Source organism: Aptenodytes patagonicus, chromosome 3 (assembly GCF_965638725.1).
Source record: "Aptenodytes patagonicus chromosome 3, bAptPat1.pri.cur, whole genome shotgun sequence".
NCBI classification, from domain to species: domain Eukaryota; kingdom Metazoa; phylum Chordata; class Aves; order Sphenisciformes; family Spheniscidae; genus Aptenodytes; species Aptenodytes patagonicus.
Window position 1 is genome coordinate 114050842 of NC_134951.1, and position 25655 is coordinate 114076496.

The 25655-nt window shown below is 45.0% G+C and overlaps 1 protein-coding gene across 2 annotated transcripts in view; it reads left to right on the forward strand.

Moving 5' to 3' along the window:
- Nucleotides 1-1410: 1410 nt before the first annotated feature.
- The window catches only part of STON1 (stonin 1), a 28787-nt gene continuing 4542 nt past the window's right edge, over nt 1411-25655 (forward strand). Inside the window, exons 1-3 of one of the 2 annotated variants that reach the window (XM_076334749.1) lie at nt 1411-1464; nt 13392-15385; nt 25322-25524. In XM_076334749.1, coding sequence (XP_076190864.1) covers nt 13441-15385; nt 25322-25524 — 2148 coding nt within the window. In that variant the 5' untranslated portion in view covers nt 1411-1464; nt 13392-13440. Of the gene's footprint in view, nt 1465-13391; nt 15386-19953; nt 20034-25321; nt 25525-25655 lie in introns of those variants that run through there. The other variant, XM_076334748.1, reaches the window with a different exon arrangement.

The window sequence follows — 25655 nt, forward strand, 5'->3', positions numbered from 1 at the left end:
GATCTGTAGAGTGTTGTTGGAAATGCTGTCCTTCAGCATCGACAGAAATCTTTGCTGCCTCGTGCTTTTCAGAGCCACTGCTCCTCCCACCTCACGCCACTGAATTTACCGGAGCCTGCCTCAACTCAGTTTCCAGAAAAGCCTGTCTGCTTTGGCGTGACTTTCCGGCGGTATAAGAACCTGTAAAACAGTCTCACTGGCTTCTCACCCCGTGGAGAATCGGCCTTGGCTCACCTCTGTCACGTGGCAGTGTCTTGTATGCTCACCGGAGGCTGCCAATGTGCTTCCTCCAAGCCTGTTCCCCAAGAGGTCCCCACCTCCTTAAAACAGTGGTAGTTCACCTCTGAATCGCCCGGTCTTTCGGTACCTCGCCCTTCCTCACCCCTCTTTGACTGCAACTCGGATTCTCTTGCTCTTGAGGACGATAGTAACAGATTTTTTCCGGCTGGTTCTCCACCCATAAAGTTCTTTCCCGAGGGTTGCGTCTCATCTTCATTAAAGCACAGGTACTTTTTTTCCCTGTCGTTCAGGTGTCCCTTTCCTGGGGCGTGAACATTTGGACACCAAGAAATCCTTTGCCCTTTTTTGGACAGTGCTTACCCTTTTGGAGATAGGAAGATTGACACTGCAGAGAAGGAAACGACTATTCTTACACAACTTAGAAAATCAACCTGGCTTAAGATCTTCTAAGAAACCAGCAAGTTTATATATCTGCTGTAAGCTGAATGGCTGCGGAGCTCTACCCAGACTTTCCAGCCAGCACGGTGCGACCAGAGAGACATCTCGGAAGGGTGGGCAACCGAAGAGAGTCAGCCTGGAGTCCTTGTCCTCACCCCCACTAGAGGCGCGAGGCTCCTCCAGAGGAAACTGTTTTGGAGGGGAAGTCAGCTTAGGAAGGAACGAATGGAAGCTCTTCCCAGGCAGCGTCGTCCTTTGAGCTCTGTCCTTCGGGCCATCCAAGACATTGTCTGTCCCCACCCTTGTCCCTCTTCGTTTCCTCGCCTCTTGCTGGTTGAGGGATGAGCTCTGCCCTTTCCTAACTTCAGGAGAGGCCTATGGACGTAGTTAGGACCTAAGTGCACCCACGAAGTTGCCTTAACCGTGCTCAACTAGTAGGAAACGTTCCCCTGCTTTGCTGTAGCTCCCGCTGCCACCGAAACGAAACCCCGGGTTCCATCAGGCCTTGTCCTCCCTGCTTTCTGCATGGGAAACGCTTGGGTAGCTTCCTTGCTTCTCGTTTACGTGAAAATTAAAGCCCGAGGGCTGGCAGGGGGGGGGGGATGCTGCTGCGATGCTCCCGGGGGGGGGGGCGGCGGCGGGGCGGGGCGGCGGGGCGGGGCTAAGCCCCGCCCCGCCGCCCCGCCCCGCCGCCGCCCCCCCCCCCCCCCGCCCTCCCGGTGCCTGCCGCCGCCTCTCCCGTCGGCGGGCGGTCTCCCATGGCGGCGCCGAGGCGGTGAGCCGCGGGTAAGGAGAGGGCCCGGGGGTTAACGGAGCGGGGCGGGTGGTCGGCCGGCTTCTGGGCCGGGGGAGGCCGCTCCCGGGGAGCGGTTCCCCGGGGAGCGCGGAGGGAGGGGGGGGTGTGGGGGGGCTTCGTCAAAAGCGGAGTTTTCCCGGTAGTTGAGGCGCAGCCCAGAAGTCCCGGGTTGAAACGGGCCGGCGGACGGGGCTGCTTTGTTTTGGTTAAGAACGGGATAAAAAAAAAAAAAATTGGCTCTTTTTTCTTCTTTTTCTTCTTTTTCTCTTTTTTTCTTCTTTTTCTCTTTTCTTCTTCTTTTTCTCTTCTTTTTCTCTTTTCTCTTCTCTTCTTCTTTTTCTTTTCTTTTTCTCTTTTTCTCTTTTCTTCTTTTTCTCTTTTCTTCTTTTTCTCTTTTCTTCTTTTTCTCTTTTCTTCTTTTTCTCTTTTCTTCTTTTTCTCTTTTCTTCTTTTTCTCTTTTCTTCTTTTTCTCTTTTCTTCTTTTTCTCTTTTCTTCTTTTTCTCTTTTCTTCTTTTTCTCTTTTCTTCTTTTTCTCTTTTCTTCTTTTTCTCTTTTCTTCTTTTTCTCTTTTCTTCTTTTTCTCTTTTCTTCTTTTTCTCTTTTCTTCTTTTTCTCTTTTCTTCTTTTTCTCTTTTCTTCTTTTTCTCTTTTTCTTTTTTCTCCTCTCTCTCCTCTCTCCTTTCCCCCTCTTTCCCCCTCTTTCCCCCTCTTTCCCCCTCTTTCCCCCTCTTTCCCCCTCTTTCCCCCTCTTTCCCCCTCTTTCCCCCTCTTTCCCCCTCTTTCCCCCTCTTTCCCCCTCTTTTTTTTGTCTTTCCCCCTCTTTTTTTTGTCTTTCCCCCTCTTTTTTTTGTCTTTCCCCCTCTTTTTTTTGTCTTTCCCCCTCTTTTTTTTGTCTTTCCCCCTCTTTTTTTTTTTGTCTTTTTCTTTTTTTTTTTTTTTTCTTTTAAGGTAGAAGTGGTGAAAAGGGGATGGCTTTGCGTGGGGCTCCCGGAGCTTTGAACCGCTGCGGAAATCGGTGGGGTTTGGGTGACGGGTATCCCGCAGGCTCAAGTTCCCATGACTTTTGCCTTGTTAGGGAGGAGACTGGGGTGAGCGAGAAGTTTGTTTATTTAATGCTTGAAGTGAAATGAATTCCTGGAGCCTTTCTCATATTTTCTAGCGGTTCAGCTGATGATGTTAAACTATGCATGTAGGCTCACGGTGTTTGCAGTCATTGCTGCAGAAATCCCTCCCGTACATACAGCGGGGCGCAGGGCTTTGGGAAAACAACCGGAGCGGATGGAGAAGGATGTGCCTCACGGGGCTGGAATGATTTGACTGCACTTACCGTATATACCCTTAGTGCAAACTCTAGAGATGGTATTTCAAGCCTATTGCAGGTGAGAAAGAGTATCAAAAGTTTTCACTTTCTGGTTTTAAATAAGCACTCACCGAAGGGGTGACTTTCAGTAAGTTTGGTTTTTTGGGTTTTTTTTAAAGGTGTAGGTGTTCTTATACTTCTGGCAAATAGGAGCACTTCTGAAATGTGCTAGGAAAAATGCTGACTAGGGTGTTTTGTAAGGAGCCCAGCAAAAGTTAAGTTACAAAAGTCTATGCTTACCTTCCCCAGCAGGGATGTTTTTTCTACCAGGTGGAGCGCCCTAGAAACCCTCACTGATTTCTCTGCAAACAGGACTGAGCTTTTTTTGGGAGAGTGCTAATGACTGTCTGGGGAGGAGGGAACAGAAGTTTTGGAGCCTGAGGCTCTTAAATATGACCTATTCATTCTGCTGTTAACTCACTTTTCCCTATCTGGAGGCTGGGACTCTTCTACATCTGCAAGAGAAGAGGAAAAAAAGATAGCTGAAGAACAAAATATGGAGTTGCCTGGTTTAGTGCACTGAAAGCACACCTGCAGCGAGAAAATGTTACGAGAAAAGAGTAGCTGCTTTCCTGACTATAGGTACGAGCAGAGGAGAGTTTAGCGCTGCACTCTGGAACTAGTTGTGGTTGAGCACAGGAGTAGTTTGTACAACAGAGAGAGTGGCTGGAGATTATACTTAACTGATGTTGGAGTTGTAAATCACACCACTGGGAAATTCTGCCCGAAGGCAGGTTTGAGGTCCTTGTTTCCGGCTCAGATTTGATTATTCTCCTTCTCCCCGTCTCCTTCTGCACAGATAAAGAGTGTTATTTTCTATCACTGTAAAAGTTACTGGGATTTGTAAGCTTAATGGCCCAGCTTTTTGATATCGCTGCCCAAATCCAGATCTCTAAACGGCAAATTAATGTAAACTTCTTAAGTTTTTCTGTCTGTGAATGTTAACTCCAACATGAAATGCACCCCATTACGTGAACAGTGATGCACTATCATGGACAGTGTTTCGCTTCATGTTTTGCTAAACAAGATTCCTCTAGTCCACCTCTCCTTTTCTTACGTTTTTGATTGGTATAAATACGAGCTGAAGTCTTTTGCTTCAGAAAGCCAGGCTGCCCACACGTCTGTCTGAAAAAGCTTTTGGAGAGGAAGCCAAGTGAGGCTTTTCTGGGTGACTGCGTTATGAATTATACTTTCTGACGTGACTGGCATCGGTTGCTATTAAAAATACCTCTATCCAAATAAACAAAGGAGGATTCAATTGTGACCCTCCTTCTCGTTAGTGCTGGTATTCTTACATGGCTTTAGGGCAGGGAGAAGGGGAGTATCCCGTGGTTGAGGAGAGAGCTGGTCTGTCAGAAAACATTACTAATAGCTGTCAGGCAGTACTTTTCATGGTTAGAAGAGCTCTGCACATCTTCTGTCGTGTGTTAGTCTCCAGGAAGGTACTAGCGCTTGTTTACTGGGCACTAAAGCGTGAGGTAGATTTAAATGCGGATTTAAAAACTGACTCTGAACCAAAAAAAAAAAAAGAGAGTGTATTATGCTGTACAGTGAATATGCTAAATATAGTATTTCCGTTAGCTTACCTACTTTTTATTATTCACTGCTGAGATTAGTGGCAAGAGTTTTTGAAGTGTACTTTTGCGTCGTGTATTCTTTGTGGCATTTCATCCGTCGGTTCCCCCGGACACTGCAAACACTAGCAGAGGACCAGGTTTAAATTTGTTTCTGACCATGACCGGTTTAGTGTTTTGTCGTGATCCGTGTGCCAAAGTGTTCAGCCCCCCCTTTTTTTTTTTCTTTCCCATCCAGAGGGCTGCTTAATCCTATAAAAAAAAAAAAAAAAGGCTGTTGATTTTACAGAAGTGGAACAGCCACCCGTAACTGCATTTCTGCTGCTTGGTGGCATATTATAAATCTCTGCCTCTGGTCAGGGGGAGGGGAGAGGGAGGGGTTTGGGATGTTAAACTCCTTGCCAGAGCCCTCTGCAGCACTGCCGTGACCAGAGTACTTTTGTGGGATGTTTGTGCGTTCCTAATAATAACATGTTTCCTAAACATAGTTAAAAATCGCTTCAATAGATGCAGTAACATTCCATTAACTTAGTGACCTGCAGAAGCACAGTAAATAAAAACAGATTTATTTTCCTGTCTCTTCCAGGCCAGAGCACTATGCTGAAGGCTTGCTGGCTTTTTTTTTTTTTTTTTTTTAAATTAAAAAAACCCCAAAACTTCTGTGCAGTAAAATGTCAGCTAGTGTCAATAAACAGTTTACATGAGACTGTTCTGCAACTGTCCATTGGCTCTCCGAAATCTGCCTACGGAGCGCAAGTTATGCAGTCACTATGGCGATGCTGAAGAGGAGTGCGATTCAGAGAGGATAACGCAGGACTGGCTGAGTCAACTGAATGGGAGCGGGAACAGAAGCACCTTTCAGGGGTGCACCGGCGCTGCTCCCCGCAGCTCGATAGCCCAGCAGCCTCCGCTTCTTCCCCATCCATCTTCTAATCGGGGGGTTTCATTTGTAGGAAGAAGAAAGGCCCCGTGGAGAGGTGTGTTGTATACAGGAGAGAAACATGCATATGCACGGTGAAGTGAATTAAAAATGATTTACGTATCTTGTCTAACCAGATAATAGGAAGAAAGAAAACAAGTCATGTGTCTTAGAAGGCACTGTGATATCCAGGAAGGAAGAGGATAAAAACACTGAGTAGTTAATATTGATTTGATCATGCTTTTTTATTATTTCTTCTAGGAAAAGAGAGTATTCTTCTGTTAAAGATGTTCAGTAAAACATAGAGGACCATTTTGTGGTTCTCAGGGTTTAATCCTGTTCTCATTCGAGTTAGTAAAAATGCTTCGACCGCCTTTGATAGCAGATTGTGTCCTCTTGAGGTTTTTCCTGACCGTCCCGTTTGCTAGCAAATGGAGCACGAGCATGGGTACGCCCCGCCCTGCCTTCTCGGTTACCAACCTGGAGTCCAAAGATGCACAGACACACGTGCTACCCGACACACGTTACTTAGACCCGCCACGGTCTGTCACCTTCCGAGATAGGAGATCCACCCCATGAACAGGAAAATGCTGGACATCCGAGCTGGGACTCTTTTCTGGCCTCTTCTGGAGGAACCAAGCGAAAAGTTAGAACTGAAGAACCCAAGAAAGATGCTTAGACTTGTGTCGAGTACTGATGTTTGCCGTTCTTGTGGTTAGACCTGATGTTATACCAGAGATAAGCACCTTTTTTGTCACTTTTGTTACATTTAAAAAAAAAACACAACAGGTTATAAGTGTACCTGTTTCTGGCTCTTTCTTACATACCAGAATTTTCCAGAGTTGGTGGTGTGATTGTATCTCCTTGAAACAAAATACTTACATGTAGCTGTGGATTGGGAAAACTGGTTTTTTTTAATGTTAGAAAGTGCTCGTTGCAAGCCTGTGATCCTTAAATGTTTTGTAGCTGGAGATTGGCTTTTGATTGACTTCTCTGTGCTGTTGCATTCATTGATTCATGTGTTTTGTAGCGTGTCTGCATACTGGCTAAGTCACAGCAAGCAGTACAGGAATTGCCGCAAGTAACTTTATAGTTCCCTTCAGGTGAGCGAGGCGGCCTTAGGGTAAGAGGACTGGTACTGGTTTTTGCAGCTCAGTGCTTGGCTGTGCGCGCTGCTGGAGAGACTCTTGAGTAACTTCCAAGAGTGGCTTCAGGTCTCCGTTCCGGTATCTTTCCCAATGACACTTAAATTGTCTGTCTATTTTAGTTTCTTTTATTTATTTTATTTATTTTTAGTTTATTTAGTTTATTTTATCCCATTCTGAAAGCTGTGTTTGTGATAATAAACTCTGCAAAAAAGCCTCGAGAGGAGTGGTGTTGCAGATCCCAGGTGACTGTGTTGCAGTCATTTATGAAAATCTCTCAGTTCCTGTAGAAAGCATCTTTGGCGTGTCCCCGTAAGATCCTACGGGCACTTCCAGTAAAATGTTGTCTCTAGGCTTTCCCGCCTTGATATCCATTCCCAACTAAGAAAATACTGAAGGAGCAAGCTGGTCCGACTCACCCGCGGTGGTGTGACCGCTGGAGCGGGGCGGGGGAGGGTGTGGGAATTGGGGCTTACAGTATACGGGGAGGTCGGTTGGAGCCGATCGTGTTACAAGACCGGTCGTGCATGCTGTTTTGTCGTCTTTTTTGAGGCAGCTTTGAAATGACTTCACATCCGAGTGTTAGGGAAGGTCTCCTAGAATGGATCTAGACATGAAAAGGAGTTTATTTACAGTGCATAGCAGCGGAGGTTTGGGTGATTATTTCATGGCAAAGATGGGATTTGTTTTGCATAGCCACGCTAGATTTTCATATAAACTGGAAGGTCCGCACCATCTAACCTCATGCTGTTGTGAGCAAGAAGAGGAGCTACTTCCTTGAGGAAGACCCACTTCAACCACAGCCCAGCAGGCTAGAACAGTTACTAGAGGCATGAATCTGGCAGCACTGCTGCTTTTCTTTTCTTTTGAGAGTTTCCCATAGGTTTTCCCTCTCGTGTGTATCTCGTATCTGTTTACAACCTTTAAAGGGTGAGATGTGACTCTGAGAGGCAGAGGAGCAGGCGTTTCGTCAGGCGCCTCTGTGTAGCATCCCTTCTGAGCGCTGGATGCTCTCCCGGCACGCAGAGACCGTCGGTGCTGTAGCCGTCGGTACTTGCCCTTGTGGTGGTGAGTCCCCCATGTCCCAAACCGTGTGACACCGTCCTCTCTAGAGGCTGTTTCAGCCTTTGCCGTATCCTTTTCCCCAGAAAGGAAAGTAAGCGTTGTCTCCGCTTGGGCATATACTGTGATGAGTTGTGTTGATGCCCTTAAAAACGTTAATTTTTTCATGCTTGCGCGTGCAAGTACCAACCACTTTATTTGTAAACTCCCCTTTGACTCAAAGCAGAAACAAGTAATAGCGAGAGGCGTTTGCATGAGTTACGCCTGCCTTTGCTCTGGGGCCGTGCGCGCTGTCAAAAGCTGAAAGCTTTAATTCCTCCAGCTCTCGGGACCAAGAGTAAGGAATTCCAAATTAAACAGATTAGCTGCGAGCTCCGAACTTCTCCCAGCTGTGCCTATGCCCCGGAGAGCGAGCAATGTAAACACAAGTTCACGCTGCACTTTGAAGTCGGTGTGTATTTTTGACTGTTACACCAGTTCCTTATTTTGGAAAAGTAATGAAATGAGTAATGCAGTGGGAGACTTAATCCATGTATATATCCCAAATACAAGCGAAAGCCAAGAAATTCCTATTTCCCGTCAGTTGTGCCTTTTGCTTATGTTTATTTCAGGGGCATAGCTTGGAGAGCTTTTTTTTTTTTTTCCCTGTCTAGGAGACATTGAGCAGAGTTAAATAAAAGTGCAGCCATATGTAGCCTCAAAAAGAAATTTGAGGCAAATCAACATAAATCAAGCAGTATTTTACGTAGAAGGTATTCTTCAAGTTTTTTTCATAGTTAAGTAATAAACAAAACGGCAATAGAAAGAATATGGCTCTAAAATACAGAGATAAATCTGCCATATTTTACTCGGATATCACAAGGGCTTGCAAACGTTTAGGGTATTTTATATACCATATGTGCTTTATTGCTTAAACTGCAGAGAATTTGTACTTTCCTTAGAGACTATTACACTTTATGGCAAAATGCTTGAAGAATTGTCTACATATTTGTACAAGAAACGGTAACAACTCATATGGTATCGTTATGGGACAGCTTCACCACGGTGTGCACAGTATGCAGAGTTTTACGTTAAATTTCTGTATAGCCTACGTGCAAACAGACGACGTTGTTCCTGGAAGTATAATTGACGTGTAGTAGTGTATGGGGTCCGTAGTCGTTCTGGAAGGGTGGAAATACAACGGCCAGGCATTGTCCACAAATGGAGCAGCTCGTGCAAAGAGCTCAGCTTATTTTGAAGGGATTATTTAACTGTTTTGTCACACTGCGTGTAGGTAAATCTGCCTTTTTTGAGCTTGAAACAACCCGTGAGGTTGGTATTTGCCCAATAAGACCCCACCGTGGAAGTGGCACGTGTTAAGATACACGCCGGGGTGTTACAACGGGAATTTATTTAGAGGATGCATAGCTTAACAGTTTTGAAGCCACGACGGCCTTTGGAGCTAGAGGCAATAAGGAATGTATTTATAAAATCACGCTTTTCTGTGTATTTTGGAATGTGAGTACTGTCTATTAAACATTGCATTGACTTGCCTTATGCTTTGCAGAAGGGAGGTGTTTCCCTGCCGCTCCCCATTAGATGACCTCGTGCTCCTCCAATATTTAAAATGAGGAGCTTTGTGTTTAAATCCGCGGGGATGCGCTTGAGGGTTTTAACCGGTGCCAAACGTTAGGGAAGACCCTGGGAGTGAGATGTTCAGGGGGTTCACTCGTGCGCTGTGCTGGTTCAGACGCTGCTGCTTCCCTGCCGTGGAGGAGGCGATGCAAGGCCGCTCGCATCAGGGTGGTGGGGGACATTGCTGGATGACAAGTCAGCATCCTCGGCTAGCTGAGGACCAAGCCGTATCTGGATGAAAAGTACCAAAGTCAATACCTTGCATTGCACCTTGGAGCGAGTAGGAAGTTGTTATTACTGTTCCACCGTAGGAAGAGGTAACAGTATCCCCCAGCAAGGCACAGAAGTTGAGCAGTATGTTCGCTGCAGATCTGATCTGGGATTTTTGAAGCAACTAAGGACCCAGTAATAGTTACAGCCTATAAAATCTCTCAATAATAGGTCAGGGTTTCTCTTCCTTACATCCTCGAGGTGTTAAAATGAAGAAATTAAGCCGCAACTACCGCACATTAAATGCTGAGGGACTGAGTTAATCTGATAAATGGGAAGATTGTTTTCAGGCAGAAGAGGATGAATTGAGATGAGTCGCAGCTTTTGGGTTCACTGGAATTGATGCATTTAGGATCAACTGTTACTTCAGCCAGCTTTTTTGTTTGCAGTTTCAATATTCTAAAAATGGTATTTCCTGTCGCCTATCTGAATGAGATACCACACGTGCTTGTAATTTAAATGTTATGGGCTGCGTAACATATGTGGTAGTAGAGATCAATAGCATCTTGTATCATTTTCCTCTTCCCCCAAACGTTTGGGTTACGTTTACGTGGGTCCCATGGGAGCTTTTTGGAGTCAAAACGCATCTACCCTAAAGCCTGAGTTTACTGCCATTTGGAGGAAGAACATCCTAATTCTTAAGGGGGAATTTGGAGCACTTTTTAGAACAGAAATAGAACTTGAGAGAATAGATTAATTTATGGTGTTGTGCAGGTGTAAAAGCGTCAGAGAACAAGCTACATAAAGTAGCATAGGACTATAGATGTTTTGTTTTTTTCTTTTAAATACTAGATGAATGGTGCTTCCCATAACACATGAGAGGGTGCATTTCCTTTTATTAGCATGACATTATAAAAATAGCTTTTAAAGATCCATTTGGATTTTTTTTTCCCCTCCATTCCTAGTAGTCGGTTTTGGGGATCAGCGAGCAGTAGTAGGGGAACTGCTATCTATTTCAACACTTACTTCTTGCATGTGTGTTTTTGTTAACATCAGTATCACTTTTTTTTTTTTTAAAGACACATTTCTGGAAAAGTAATGAAAGGTGTAAGCTCCAGCCTCTGACAGGTCTGTGAAGGGTATTGTAACTGCAGGTGAGAGCTCCATCTGCCAAAGTGGTTTGCTTCATAGACATTTATTGACTGAAGTTAAGTATTTGGCAGGTGAATTGCAAACATCTTTTTGGTTTGTAACGGGAAAAAAACCTGCCGAATAATCTGTAACATCACGTTTTAAAAAGTGAATAGCAGCAGATGTTGGGGGAAAAAAAAAAATCAACGTCTGGAAATATAAAGGATGCTGAAAAATTTCGTTTCTGATGAGAAAGGGAAACAGGCTGCAGAATGTGTTCTTTACCGTAAACAACATTTGTATTTACTTACGTTCCCATTTTATGTTTTCTTTTTCACTCGCACATCTCAGTGTTTTGTGATTTGCCCCTTCAGCGTGGCCGCGGTCACACCGAGTAGCTGTGCCTTGTCAGGCTGCTGAACGCGCCGTCACTTCCGCTGAGCTTCACGCCGTACCCCTGCGTCATCCCCGGAGCCCCTCCGGGGAGAAAGGCTTTCTCTCCCCTCGCTCAGCGTGGTTTTTTCTCTCTCTGGCGGTCCCTTATCTCTTGTAAATGCCGGAGGAGTTTTTAATGGCACCTTTGAGGCTGCTTCCTAATGCTCTCTTTTTACGAGCGTGCCCCACGGTCCTGGCTGCTAGAGAAAAAAGCCATGCTCTGAGTTAGCATCGTGCGAGCTGTCGTTAACAGATGAGGTTTGTTAAGACGAAGGAAGGTCTGAAAACTTTGAAACTTCCCGATCTAGAAATAATCAATATATACTGCTGAACGAGGGGTGCCGGCAACCAGAGGGAAAGGAGGAGGAGGAGGGTGTGGAACGGGAGGAAAAAATGATGACCAAGTCGGAGACCAAATAGCTGTGATTTTTCTTTCCATTGCTACACTTTTATTTTGATGAAGTGATTGTGTGGGTGAAGGATACGCTTGTAGTTGTGTGTGTCTGAGCTATGACAGTCATTTGTAACTTGTTTGCTCCTTTTCTCTCTCCCACTCTAAGCGGAGAGGAGAGTGCTTATAAAATAACTAGCATAGTGCAAATATTTTTAGTGAACAAAAAGGTCGAGAGTTCAAAAATAATGAAGGACCAGAGTCCTTCTTCATTGCGAGCTCTTGTTTGCTCGGCCGTGGAGTGAGCCGGCTGTGCCACAGGTTATGGTGCTTTCTTAAAGGCTATGAACTGGCCAAGAAATAATGGGGAGATGGTAAAAATAATGACTTATAGTGTAAGATTTCACTTGGCTGAACTTTGGCATCTCTAGAAACGAGCTGTTCTCTGAACGCTACAGATAAAGAATGGCTTTTGTGGTTACGTGGTCATATGCTGTCGTGCTGTGCAATTAATAAATGGCCTAACTATGGCTGTGTGTGCACGAAGGGGAATGGCTTTAAGTCATCATTATCTAACCTTAATTAACGGAGTAACGTATGTGCAGGTGGTTTTGTCTATATGAACTCTGCCTGCCTTGTGCTTTCAGGCAAACGTGATATGTTCTGACACAAGAATAACTTTTTTTCGAATGAATGATGTTTATCTGTGCCCTGTGGTGCTTCATTGTACTCAATTCCTCAGTCATTAGCAATTTATTGCTCACTTCTTCATCAGTCAGGAGCAGTGGGGAGGAAAAACTTTGGGGATGACATATCCTGCATAAGGATACAGTGAGCATTTACATTTCAGTGCATGATTTAAAAGGACGAAGGCAAGATTAATTATTTACTGCTTGCAGTCCTGCTCCGAGGACATCTCGCCAAGCCCTTTACCAAAGATACTTTGTTTGACAAAATGTAGTTTATTAATTGGTTTAAAGACCTGTACTTTTTCCAGGCTGCCAGCCAATTCAGTGCTCAGCAGATGCGTATGCTGTTACTTGGCCTTGACTTGTGTTTCACCAGTGTTTTATCTCCGGTGGATGCTTGTAGTCTACCCTTCAACAGGGATGTATCGCTCATCCCTAGGGCTAACTCTTTCTTGTTTATAGGTCTAATGCTTTTCCACCCCCCGCCTCTTAACTTTACTCTGGCATGTCCAGTCTCTCAGAGCATAAGTCAGGGTTGAAGGAACTGACACGAAGCGATTCCTGCCCAGGTCTGGAAAGCGTCTGGGACCAATCTGCGCATCCGGCTCCTGGCAGGAGGCACCTCAGATAGCAGCATGGAGCGGGTGATGAGTCGCAGGCCGGTTCTGGTGGCTGCAATACGCTTCCTGCTGCCTCTCACCTGGGGATGCTCATGCAGCTGCCCTGTTGCCTGTGCCCATCGCACGAGGGGAACGTCTGCCTTGGAGAGACCTCAGGAACTGGCCATTCATTGAACATGTTATCTTGGTGGGCTGGTTTTGCCCTGATGGCTGTAGTGTGTGTACCTTTGCCATCAGCACTCAGTTGCTACAGCTTTTCAACAACAACAAAAATATCCTCCCCATCCTCCTAATTTTGTTCTTGGAAACAGCTGCACCATTCTTACTAAAACACTGTTTTGTTTAATGGTGGGATGGAGGGGAAGCCTCACCTGGAGCAGAGGCCCAGTATGGAAAATCTCTGTCCATATTACAAGCTACAGATAAGTGGTCCAGTAGAAAGTATTATGCAAGCGGTCCTGTAGAGCGGTGGGACTTTCTGCTCTCTCTGATCTAGAGGCTGCGTACATCAGATACTCTGAAGAGCCCGTAAAGCTTAGATCTCCCTTAGATCCCCAACCTGGGAGAGCAGTGGGGATTCATGGGGAGTTTATTTGTTTCTACACGGCTGTCTCAGATTATACATCTAAAACGCAAAGTACACTGGATTTGTGAACTGCATGCACATTTTGAGCTTTGTGTGGTTTGAATTTTATAAGGGTTGGGTTTTTTTGTTTTGTCTTTCAAGAGATTTTATTTCCGTTCACGTCTGTTGTTTCTTTGTAGATGGTTTGCGGATGATACACGTGCAAGTGCCTCAAGTTTCTCCTACAAGATGTGTTCCACAAATCCAGCAAATTGGGTCACCTTTGATGATGAGCCGCTCTTCCAGTCACCTCAGAAATCGGTTGATAATCAGAGTAGTTGTAAAGCAAATGGCCTTAAACTGAATCTGTCTGGTGTGCATGAGTCTTCAAGCAGATCATCTTCTACAGGCAGCACTCCACTCTCGTCTCCTGTAGTTGACTTCTACCTAAGTCCTGGACCCCCCAGCAACTCTCCACTTACTACACCTACCAGAGACTACCCAGGAAGTCCATGCATCCCAAAGCCTGGGATTCACATCCTTTATCCTATCCCTGAATGGCCATCAAACGTTAACCTTCTTCCATCACCTGGCATTTGCTCATCCCTAACCTCGCAAAAACTGAGCAGCCTTCCTTTGAACACCTCACCTAATGACCATCCAGTTAAGACTTTGGTCTCCAAAACAACAGACAAAGGAAGCCCTAACCCACCAGGAAGCTGCGAGGAGTTAGGAGAGTTGTCATCGGCACCAAGGTGTTTCCCGTACTTCCAGAATGACTGTGCTTTTTCCAGTCCCTTTTGGAAGGAAGGATGCTCGCACAGCATGTCACCAGCTAATGTTAGCACGCACAGGAAGGACAAAGTGCTCGACAGGAGCGTCTGTCATCCTAAAGACAAAGAAACTTGCCACGATCAGAAAAGCCTTAACCAGGGCTCCTTCAGCTACATCTGCGAGAGGCTTGAACACCTGCAAGCTGATAGCTGCGATGCCGCGGGAAGCCCGCCCGTCTCCAGCGCTCACGCATGGCACAAGCTCTCCCCTGCCGTCCCATGCAGCCTCTTCAGGAGCCGGAAAGCAGATGGGTGGCCGTTCATGCTGAGGATTCCCGAAAAGAAGAACATGATGTCATCTCGGCAATGGGGCCCTATTTACCTTAGTGTCCTGGCCGGAGGTGTACTGCAGATGTATTATGAAAAGGGCCTGGAGAAACCTTTCAGGGAGTTCCAGCTGCAGCCACACTGTAAGCTCTCCGAACCCAAATTAGAGAGCTATAATGTCTCGGGAAAAATCCATACCGTGAAGATCGAGTGCGTGTCTTACGCAGAGAAAAGGAGGTATCATCCCAAAGTAGAAGTGATCCATGAGCCGGAGGTTGAGCAGATGTTAAAGCTGGGCACCACAGATTATAACGACTTCACCGATTTTCTCGTAACGGTCGAGGAAGAGCTTATGAAACTTCCTACCGTTTCTAGACAAAAGAGGAATTATGAAGAGCAAGAAATGACTCTGGAAATAGTGGACAACTTTTGGGGGAAAGTCACTAAGGCAGAAGGAAAACTCGTAGAAAGCGCCGTCATCACGCACATTTACTGCTTGTGTTTTGTGAACGGAAGTGCTGACTGCTTCCTAACCCTGAATGACCGGGAGCTCCAGAAGAGGGACGAGCGTTACTTCGAGAAGGAGGAGGAGAAGAAATGGATCGGTATTCTCGATTGCCATCTCCATAACTGTGTCAAAGTGCAGGAATTCGAGCAATCGCGAATTATTAAGTTTACGCCCCCAGATGCCTGTAGGCTGGAACTGATGCGTTTCAGGACATGGTATAATGGGCAAGACCTTCCCTTTTCTGTGAAGGCTGCGGTAGTCGTTCAGGGGGCATATGTTGAACTTCAGGCTTTTATAAACATGTCTTCAACTGCTCCGATCCCAACGCGTTTACCCTCCGTGAAATACTGTGAAAACGTTATGATACGCTTTCCCGTTCCCACGCAGTGGGTCAAAGCACTTTGGACCATGAACCTCCAAAGGCAGAAGTCCCTAAAAGCAAAAATGAATAGGAGAGCGTGCCTTGGCGCTTTACACGAGGTTGAATCTGATCCCGTAATACAAGTCTCGGTTGGAACAGCAAAATACGAGAGTGCCTACAGGGCTGTTGTGTGGAAGATAGACAGGCTTCCAGATAAAAACTCAAGTAAATAATTTGCGCTATAAAATGATGGGCTTGGGTGCGCATCTTCACTGTTTTTATGCTTGTGTACCTCCATCAGCTTCCGTAGTTTGGGTTTTTATCTGTACGGTGGTGTTAGTGGAAGCTGGAGTAGCCTTTTAGGAAAAAGAGAATATAGCCTTATTTATTTTTTTTTTTTAAAAGGACATTTTCCTAATTTATTCAATGGAGGCAGATGTATTATTGTCAGTAATTATAAGCGTGCAGTATCATGGAAGTGGATCTCATCATTCTGAGTAAACCTCAAGTTTGTAGTAAGAAAGAGGGAAGGGCTTATGCTTCACATATACCAGCTGGGCAACGGTGGGATGGGAAGCAAACGCCAGTAGATAAAATGATTTGCCCACCCAATATCACACAGTTGATAGAAAAGACGGTATTGTAACTGTTGGGCCTTGGCTTTCTAGCATCATTTAAGAAACGGTAGGTATAATACATAACTAGAAGGTACTGGGGTCAAACTTGCTGTAGGAAGTTGACTGTGCTTTTGTAAAGAGTAATATCTGTTATCTCTTTTATGGGTTTCTGCATTGAGATTGTACATTCATGGCAATAACTGCACTGACAAAAAACTCCTCCCACTTTATTCCCATTTCTCTCTGGTGGTGGTACCTCACTAAAAACTTGCAGCAATAAAACCAGCTAAGTTTATAGTCGTGCATGTGGAAGTTGTTAATTTTCCACTAAGTAAAATAGTTAATTTACCTTAATTTAAGGGAGAGAATCTGACTTTTTAGAGAAGGAAAATATAAATATATGGTTTTAAAATTCCAATTTTTAGTCGCGTCACCAGGTTAATAGCCCTATATAGTACTTTTCTAAAGGCGTACAAATTCTTGAGGAATACAGTATGCTGCTTCAAGTTCTGTAGAGTGAAGGCATTTGATCCTTTGCTTAGATATGCATTATATGTATTTGAGGCTTTGGGAATCTGTGTAAGACAATGGCATCTATTAAAGCATTTTGCCTAAAATATCTGTAAAATCTGTACTTTTAGGAAGGGGTAAATGCGTGGTATTAACAAACAGATTGGCCTAGTCTTGTAGTATCCTAACTGTCTGGACTAACTACCTCTTTAAAACGTCCAGAAAATATTTAATCTTCTTAAGGCCTGGTTTCGGGTATGCTAGTGCTAAGTTGACATATCCACTCCCAGGTTCTGACAGCTAGATGCGTGTGCAGGTGAGAGTTAACATTCAAAACTATTAAAAAAAAAAAAAAAAAAAAAGTAGAGGCAAAAAATCTCCTGAGGATATTTTTTCCCCCGCATTTTTAACTAATTGTAAGTTATACTTAATCTGACCCGTTGTTTAGGCAATTATGATTTTTTTTTTTTTTTTTTATAGTTTGATATTTGATATTTGAATTCTGATTGATCTTTCAGTGACAGAAGTAACAGATCAACAGAAGAACTGAGGCAGGAACAAATGAAAAGGGAATATTATCCTGAGCCTATATATGAACTAGATTGCTTTTGGTATTAAAACAGCATTTGAAAGCATCCTACATCAACATGCTGATGTGGCAGTTGTGAGAGTATGAATCATTGCATGGCTACTGGCAGATGAGAGCTAGTATTTTTACTAATGATGCTGCATGGAAATACCGGTCCCTTTTGCATGCAGACTGGCTCTTGCTTAGGCGATGAGGTCTCTCAAACCTCGAGCAATTGTGCCTTTCGATTTCTATTGATGCGCACTGCGGGAGGAACAGCACAAACACCGCTGTGGTCAGATTCAGAAATGACGTCGTGTTAACGCCATCTCTGTTTTTCCCCTTCTTTTGCTTTGGAAGAAGCTGTGGTCAGCTTGGACCTGTGGCTAGTGCCATATGGTTCCTCCCGAATTGGCTGAGCCCTCCCTTTTACATGCTGCTTGTTACCTGGGTATCTCGCGCTCTGCTCGGAGAGGATGCCGGTGGCTGCCAAGCAATGGGCAGCGGGAGAGCAGAGATGACGCAGCATCGGCAGACGGACTAACACAAGGCAGGGAGCCAAGCCAGAATTAGTGGTGGGGGGAGAGAAATGACGGAGAGAGGGAAGATAAGGGGAGGCAGTAAGGGAGGGGTTGGGGAGACTGGAAAATGGACAGGGAGGGCAGAGGAGTTGATGGAGAGATGTTGGAGAACCAGTGGGCAGAAGAAGATTCTTCAGGTCTTCAAAATCTGTAGATATGGGTGTCTTGCACTCCAGGCTTCAAGGATTTGCTGCTGCTGTGGCCCATGTGTTTCCCCAAGGCTTATGGGACTGACTGTTGGGGTAGCTGTTAGTATTCTTGGCTATTTAATGTAGGTTTGCTTCTGCAAAATCAAGTCAGCAATTTAGTCAGGCAATTTTAAAGAAGACTATAAGTCTTCCAAAGTCTTTAATTCCCTGCGGTTCATTCACCTTAAGATTTGATATGCACAATTAACTTCAGATTTATATTATTTGAAAGTAAGAACTGTTTTTTGTGGCATCCTACAGCTTTACATTATTTTCTACCAGTAGCTTAAACTTTTGACATTTGAATAATTCCTCTGGCTGAGATCTGCAAAACCATTTGTATCCTTGAAATGTTCACGCATTTGAAAAAACATTTTGGTAGTAATACTGTCTGGTCATATTTTAAACCTCTCTATCAAGTTTTCTGTACGCAGTTAAGAGTTTAAAAATAGAGTTGTCCCAAGGCACGCCAAAAATCTGGAGGCAGTCAAACTAATAGAAATATGTAAACTTTCATAATACATTTACTGCAGGGAGAAAAATATCCTGAGGCTCTTGCTTTCAAAAAGCCTTTGTCCAAGGCTTCTTAAAAAAAAAAAAAAAAAAAGGGAAAAGGAAAGGTTGCTTACAGTTATATTGTGACTCCATTTATAGACATTGAAATATGTTAGTATCCACTGGATTCTACTGAAGTGCTTCCCTGGAAGAATGCTGGCCAAGCGAAGTCAATGTGAGCTGCGAGATACCCCAGATTTTTAAAAGCTGCCTATGCTTATTCAGATATGTAAATGGAGAGTTTGGAGCGCGAGTGTTAGAATTATTTAAAAAAAGGTAAAAACCCGTAGACTTTGAAGGGTTGCTCCAATGAAATTTCTGCAAATTGAGTCCACGTTTGTGAAATCGGGGCATTGTATAAGGAAATGTAGAACATTTTATGATTTCAGCACAGTACTGGGGCCAGGCTTTGCACTGGAGAAGCTGCGTGCACCTGTGTCGCCCAGGGAGCTGGGGAGAAACTAGACTTCGAAACGCTGTGTTTTAATTTCTTGCTGTGTAAATTTGTGCCCTGCAGTGTTTCCTGCTAGGACACCTCCATCCTTGGGCCACTGTGTAAAGCAACAGTTCTTCAGCTGATTATTTCTCCTTTTCTTCGGCATCATGGAGCCACACTGAGGAAGCAGTGATTAAGCAACACAGAGAAATGGAGCCAGGGGAGCCTGTGGCTGCTGGCAGCCTTTAGCGTCTGAGCATGGACTCAAGTGTGGGAGGTGATGTGGCTCCCAGCAACCTTCAGCTGCCGCTTTTTTGTTTTCTAAGCTGCCTAGGTGGAAACTCCAAGCCATGACTTTGTTAGGTGGGCTCCAGCCCTGCCCAACCACCTCCTTCTGGCGCCAGCACTGTTGCAAACTGCTCCTTGGCAGCGGTACCTTCCCACTCCCCTCTTTCCTATGCATTTCTCCCAGAGGGTTGGATAAATACACCCATTTAGGCATAGCTGCAGGAGTTTGTTAACTTCTAACAATCCTAATGTAAATCCGTTCTTAGTAATTGTTCATGTTTTCATGTTCAAAATAAGACCTTTAGAACTGGACCTGTTTTGGCAAAAATAGAATTACTACTTAACTAAAATAGCCAGCACATTTTTTTTTGGCCTAAATTGCTTGGCTTTATGAGCCTTTCTCAGATCAAGGTTGCTCGAAAGCTACTCATACAGGTTAATAAGTGATAAATAGTGTGAGTAAATGCAGCAAAGTTAGATTATTGTTTGTGAAGTCCTATATGAATGCTAAAAGACAGTTTGAATTTAGTTTCATAGTTTTACTGATTTGTTTGTTTGTTTTGGCTTTTTTGTTGTTATTCTTCAGAGAAGGAGCGCAAGACTTTGGAACATTTTTAGGAAATAAGAGCCAAATTTTCAGATGTAAGACAGGAAAGACTTGGGTCTCTGAATTCGCAAAAGTCTTAACAAGTTGCCTAGACACCTAAACCCCAGGGCTTCTATCTTCTAAGTTAGCTAGTAAAAGTTCAGTTATCTCCCCAAATTATCTGGTTGCCTTTCAGGAGTGATTTGATTCCATCAGGCCAGATGGTCATGTCTCCACGATGCCTGATGGACCACATTTTGGATAGCTGGGCTTGCATCTGAATACGTCATCTTAGCTTCCACTGGGCAACTGTACAGACTTACACCATGTCTGCTTCGTCCAACTTGTCTTTCCACACCACTGCCTTTTCTCTTTTCTGGCCAACATCTTGCTTATTGAACACGACAGGTTTTTTTGCAAAAGGATCTTGTACATGCAGCCTCTCTTTCTTCTTCTAACTCCAGTGTAATACAAGGCCTGGGAAACAATAGCTTCATGGAGCAGAGATGACAAGGACTGGCTACTTTTAGGTGAAAACTAAGGCAATGCTCACCGTCTTCCAAAGTGTTGGTTGATCGCTTTGCTTGTTGACAGCCGATGGGAAGAAGTTGCTCCACGCTCCTACCACAGCCCAGCAGTGGGCAGAGGAACTTCTCCGCAAGTGAAGTGGTGAGTACCTCCTTCTGACACTGATGTTGGTACAGGAGACGGATGGGCTGGGGGGAACCTTGTGTTTTGGGAGTAGGCAAAAGGGTCCAGTGGAGGCTGTTCCAGAGGACCCAGGGCAGTAGCCTTACCCAGATCCCAAAACTATCATCTCTGCCTTCGCAGGTTACCACCTAGGGGAAAGGATGGACCCCAGAACTCATTGATTCCCAACACCGAAACGACCTCATGGGTGTGGGTTAGCTGGAATATAAGCCCAGAGATTTTTTTTTTGAAGTGCTGTATGGTACTGAACCACAACTGTGCCATGTCTAACACAGGAGCCTTTAGCAGCAGGCCAAGAGGAATGGCCCATTTATGCCTGGGCTCAAGTGGACATCTACCATCCGACATTTACCGTACCTGTCCAGGAAAATTCCAAGCAGTGGTTATTTCTAGATTCCCTTTCTCAGAAGACAAAATAATTTTCCAGACAATTCCCATTGCTGCTTGTTTCTCCATAGGCCTCCCTCCCACAACAGGAAGATGCTGAATTTGATCTCCAAAAGCCCTTAGATCTACACCCTTTTCCTGCTACCACAAATGGACTCCAAACAAGATGCTACTGCTCTTGGACAAACCCTTTCTCCTCAGATCCTTGGTCAACCATAGTCCCAGAGGCAGAGCATGCTGCTTTCCTGGTCAGGGCATGATGTGCCATCTAAGCATTGCGACTGCTGCTATGAAGGACCCTTCACTTGTGGCTGACGTTGTGCAGTCTGCGCATCCCAATCCAGCAAACAGCACAAAGACCAGATCAAGTTAAGTGTGTTGCCAAGCTGCATCCCGGCACCACCACTGGAGGGCAGAGCAGAGCCTGGGAGCCAAGAGGAGCACAGCTTGGGTGGGTTGTGGTACCACAGATGGGATGACGTCTCACAGTTTGGCTGTGGAATGGGGTGCTGCTTCTGGTCTCCTTCACCGCTGCTGTTGCTGTCACCACAGCTGTTGCTGGGACGATGCCAGATTCAAGGATGGAGAGGCCTACCCCAACAGGGAGCTTGTTCCACCATGTCCAGGCAGTTTGGAAGAGGGACCGTGGACCAAGAGAGTGTTAGTGCAGGAGAAATGGGCTTGGATGCAGCAAGAGATGACCAGCAGCAGATCGTGGACAAGGCCCACATCACAGAGGTATACAGATCTGCCTGTCACTGTGTACATGAGTGACAAAGCGCCATCTCCTCCTCACGCTTGTTTAGTCCTCCTCCAACTTCCTTCTCAAGGAGCTGGCAGGTGGTTGTAATATTTGTTTCTGACTTTGTTCCCTCCTCTATTTCAGTAATAAAGTCCCTAATGTTATAGTTTCACCTGTCTCTGTGTATTGTATTGTTGTCCTGAGACTTTAGCCACACGCTGTGTGCCCCTGGCATTGCACTCCTTTGCCCAAGACCTTTACGAGCTCGCAAGCTGGGTATCTTTGTGCTTTAGTGCCTTGAAGGACCCTATCCTGTAGTGTGCTCCAAGGTGTGAGTAACGTCTCGCACACACCGGTAGCACTGATTTAGCACAAATCGCAGTCAGTACCTCCTATTCCACCCCCATACCAGCCTTGCCGTATAGCTGCGTGGGTGACTCTGAGCCTGATTCATGCGCAAGTGAACTAAGCGGTAGGCTTTTACATAAAAAGGAGGTGACAGTACTGCTGCTTTTGGTCATGGGCCATGGTTTTGGGTAGTGGTTGTCATTTTTTTAACTGTGTGTGGGTTGTAGAGCGTTGTGCCTTGACTGGTGCGGCAGGTAGGTTGCAAAGTGTGCAAGGAGGGGTGAGGTTTTTCCATCTGATCTCTCCAGCCTGTCGTGCTCGGTTAGGTTTCCTTCCCTCTGTGCTGACTTTGGTGATGGCCATTGCTGGGCACCTGCTTCTCCCCACTCACCTTAAAGGTGCTGTTGTACTGGACATATTTAAGGGAGCTTCACTCCCAGAACTCGGGAACTACACATTTTTTGTTGCGGTGATCCCTACCAGTCCCTTTCACGGATCTGCCCTTGCATTTATGAGTGCAAGTTGTATTACGTCTTCCTACAGTTTCTGTAACCAGTTCCTTATGAGCACGTATTAGAGCCGTGCTTTGGTAGAAAGCAGCAGCTAGTCCCATTTGGGGAATGGCTGCTGGCTCTCCATCGTGATACACGTTTCTTTAAAGATGCCTGGGAGACTTTATGGCCAGTGGCTGATACTCTTCCATGGTGCAGGACTCTAGCTGGTGTGTATATAGCATTATTTTTTGAAATCCAGTTCAGGTTTTCTTTGAACATTACAAGTAGTTATGTAAAAAAGCAGCATTTAGGGTAAGGATCGAATGCGATGCACTGCTGGAAGCAAGCCTGCAGGGGATGCTTGTAACTCAGCCACGTACAGAGTCCAGATGGTGAAGGATTGCACTTGTCCAGTGACATGCCCCTTGTCCAAAGTGGTGGCTGTAAATGCTGCTGTGTTTCTGTGTGCGTGCCTTTGGGGTCAACCGAACAGAGAGAGGAACACTTGCAAGTCAGTAAACAGCTTTTTAAGCTACTGATTACTGTTGTTGTTATTAAACGTGGAAAAAAGAAGGGGGGAGAAAAAGAGTTGGAGACCTCCTCCATCTGGAGGAGCTTTAGTGGCTGGAAAGCTGCCTGGCGGAAAAGGACCTGGGGGTGTTGGTCGACAGCCGGCTGAACATGAGCCGGCAGTGTGCCCAGGCGGCCAAGAAGGCCAATGGCATCCTGGCCTGTATCAGAAATAGTGTGGCCAGCAGGAGTAGGGAAGTGATCGTGCCCCTGTACTCGGCCCTGGTGAGGCCGCACCTCGAATACTGTGTTCAGTTTTGGGCCCCTCACTACAAGAAGGACGTCGAGGTGCTGGAGCGTGTCCAGAGAAGGGCAACGAGGCTGGTGAGGGATCTGGAGAACAAGTCTTATGAGGAGCGGCTGAGGGAACTGGGGTTTTTTAGCCTGGAGAAAAGGAGGCTGAGGGGAGACCTCATCGCTCTCTACAACTACCTGAAAGGAGGTTGTAGCGAGGTGGGTGTTGGTCTCTTCTCCCAAGTAACTAGTGATAGGACGAGAGGAAATGGCCTCAAGTTGTGCCAGGGGAGGTTTAGATTGGACGTGAGGAAAAATGTCTTTACTGAAAGAGTGGTTAAACATTGGAAGAGGCTGCCCAGGGAAGTGGTTGAGTCCCCATCCCTGGAGGTATTTAAAAGACGAGTAGATGAGGCGCTTAGGGACATGGTTTAGTGGGCATGGTGGTGTTGGGTCGACGGTTGGACTCGATGATCTTAGAGGTCTTTTCCAACCTCAATGATTCTATGATTCTATGATCTGGAGTTTAGGGGCTTAATCCAAAGGACACTTCCTATTTCTTTCTCCCCTTCCCTCACCTTTTCTTCCAGGCAGTCAAGTTTTAACTGTGCCATTGAGTGTGACAGCAAGGAAGAGGGAGGGAATTATTAATTATACTAATTATATAATTAGTCAAAAGGAAAACAAAATGTTTTAGTGAGTATGATTAAGACAAGCATGAATTTCATGCTCTTTAAGCCTTGATTTTTGGGGACCCACTGACTTTATGCCGGACTTGGAATGAAATCTGGAGGATGGTTTATTGAATTAGACTTTGTTCTGGTGAAGTCAGAGACACGTGTTTGACAGGACTCTGCCCATCAAACTGCTCAAATGTGAATTATCTCCTAGAATCAGAACTGGCTTGGGCAGGCTGTGAGGCAGGTTGCAGGGAAAACCTGCAGCACAGACCAGAGGATGCACCCAGCCCAAGGCTCCCAGGAGCAACAGAGATGTAGCTTTTTTTATTTATTTTTGCCTTACAAAATGCCCATGAGCCTGTGGATGTGGATTGTTATAGTGATTTTTCCCATGGGATAGATAAAGCTCAGTGTACGTTAACTCTGTCTTCAGTATTTCCTTCATTCCGATACAAAATTGATTCCTGCCACTGGAGAAAGTGAGTGCATAAAGAATGGGACATTTTTGCCTGAACTTTTGAGATGCTGTTCAGTATAATGGATGAAAACCAAATATACGCTGCCAGGCTTGCCTTTGACAAAATATGGCCAATCCTTTCTCTGCCTTTTTTTGCCTGTAGCCAAATGGTAGTTAGTTGTCTGTGCTGATGTACAGATCCTCCTGGAGAGGAGGGGAAATGGAGAATTACCACTTTTTGCCTTGAAGAATTTGGAGACGCAGCTGCGACACGAATTATTCTTTTAATTGTATTATATTACAGTGCTTTCATGCACATCGTGAGCCTGCTGACCTCAGTTTCTTTGGAAAGCAGGCTTTCCACCCCAGTGTTCCTGTGTGCCAGGAGGAGGAGAAATGCTTTCCCTTACCATTGCCACATATAAAAAATGCTAAAGCCAGTGATCCCTAGGATCTAAGGCTGGATTAAAGTTAATTTAGGATATGCTGCAGTACATGGGCAGTCCTTCAGGACTCTGCTTTATAACGTGACGGTTACTTTAGTAATACTTTTGTTTGGAAGAAAGAGAGTATGTTCTTTTCCCGTAACAAACCAAGCTACAAAGGGAGTCCAGGTAGCCCTTATCCTGGCAGCTGGGATATATCTTCTTTGAGCGGCACTCTGAGCTGCGCTTTTATCTTCCTGCCGTAGACATACTGTAATAAATGATGTTACACAGGATAGCTGTAGTACTTGGAATAAACACTTTAAAATTCCTACAGCAGAGGGCTCTGGAAAGGGTGGTTGTTGGACACAGGGAGGCATCTTTGCCTTGGCTAAGCTGGTTTTTATTTTTCTATGAGAGTAAGAAATGCATTTTTAAGTGAAAACTGAGATTCTTCCCTAATAGTCTGAATTTAGCAACCAATCCCTAAGTTTGTAATACTCTTCTCTTAATCAGAAGCTGGGAAGATCTGATAAATCTTGTGCTAATTAATTTGTAAAACTGCAGTGATTGTGAAAAGTGTGCTGAAGCAGAGAAAAAATGAGTAAGGGACGACCTTATGCCCAAGCAGTAAAAGATTATAGATAGAATAATCTTGTATCATAACAACAGCTCTGCATTAATAAAAGATAGAGCTGTGTTCTCTTGCTAGCAGCTTAACCTTGCACTGTAAACAAAGAAAAGATAATTAACTGATGGTGTTTGGTTTTTTCCCTTTCCCAAGGTTCAGATCATCCACACAGCCTGTCTTACAAACTGGAACTCGGATCAGACCAGGAAATCCCATCCGACTGGTATCCATTTGCTACTGTCCAGTTCGTCGTTCACGATACCTGTGCCTCAGGAACAGAAGTCAAGTCGCTGGGCATAGAGAGCGATGTGCAGCCCCAGAAACACGTGGTTCAGAAAGCTTTCTACAATTGCCAGGTATTTTCAGGGCTATATTTTAAGTGTTTTCCTCCTCTTCTTCATCCCCATTCCCCCATACAGTATTTGCAAGGCGAATGTGCTTTGTATTCTAAACATATCTTGTATTCTAAACACATCTTGCATGCGCT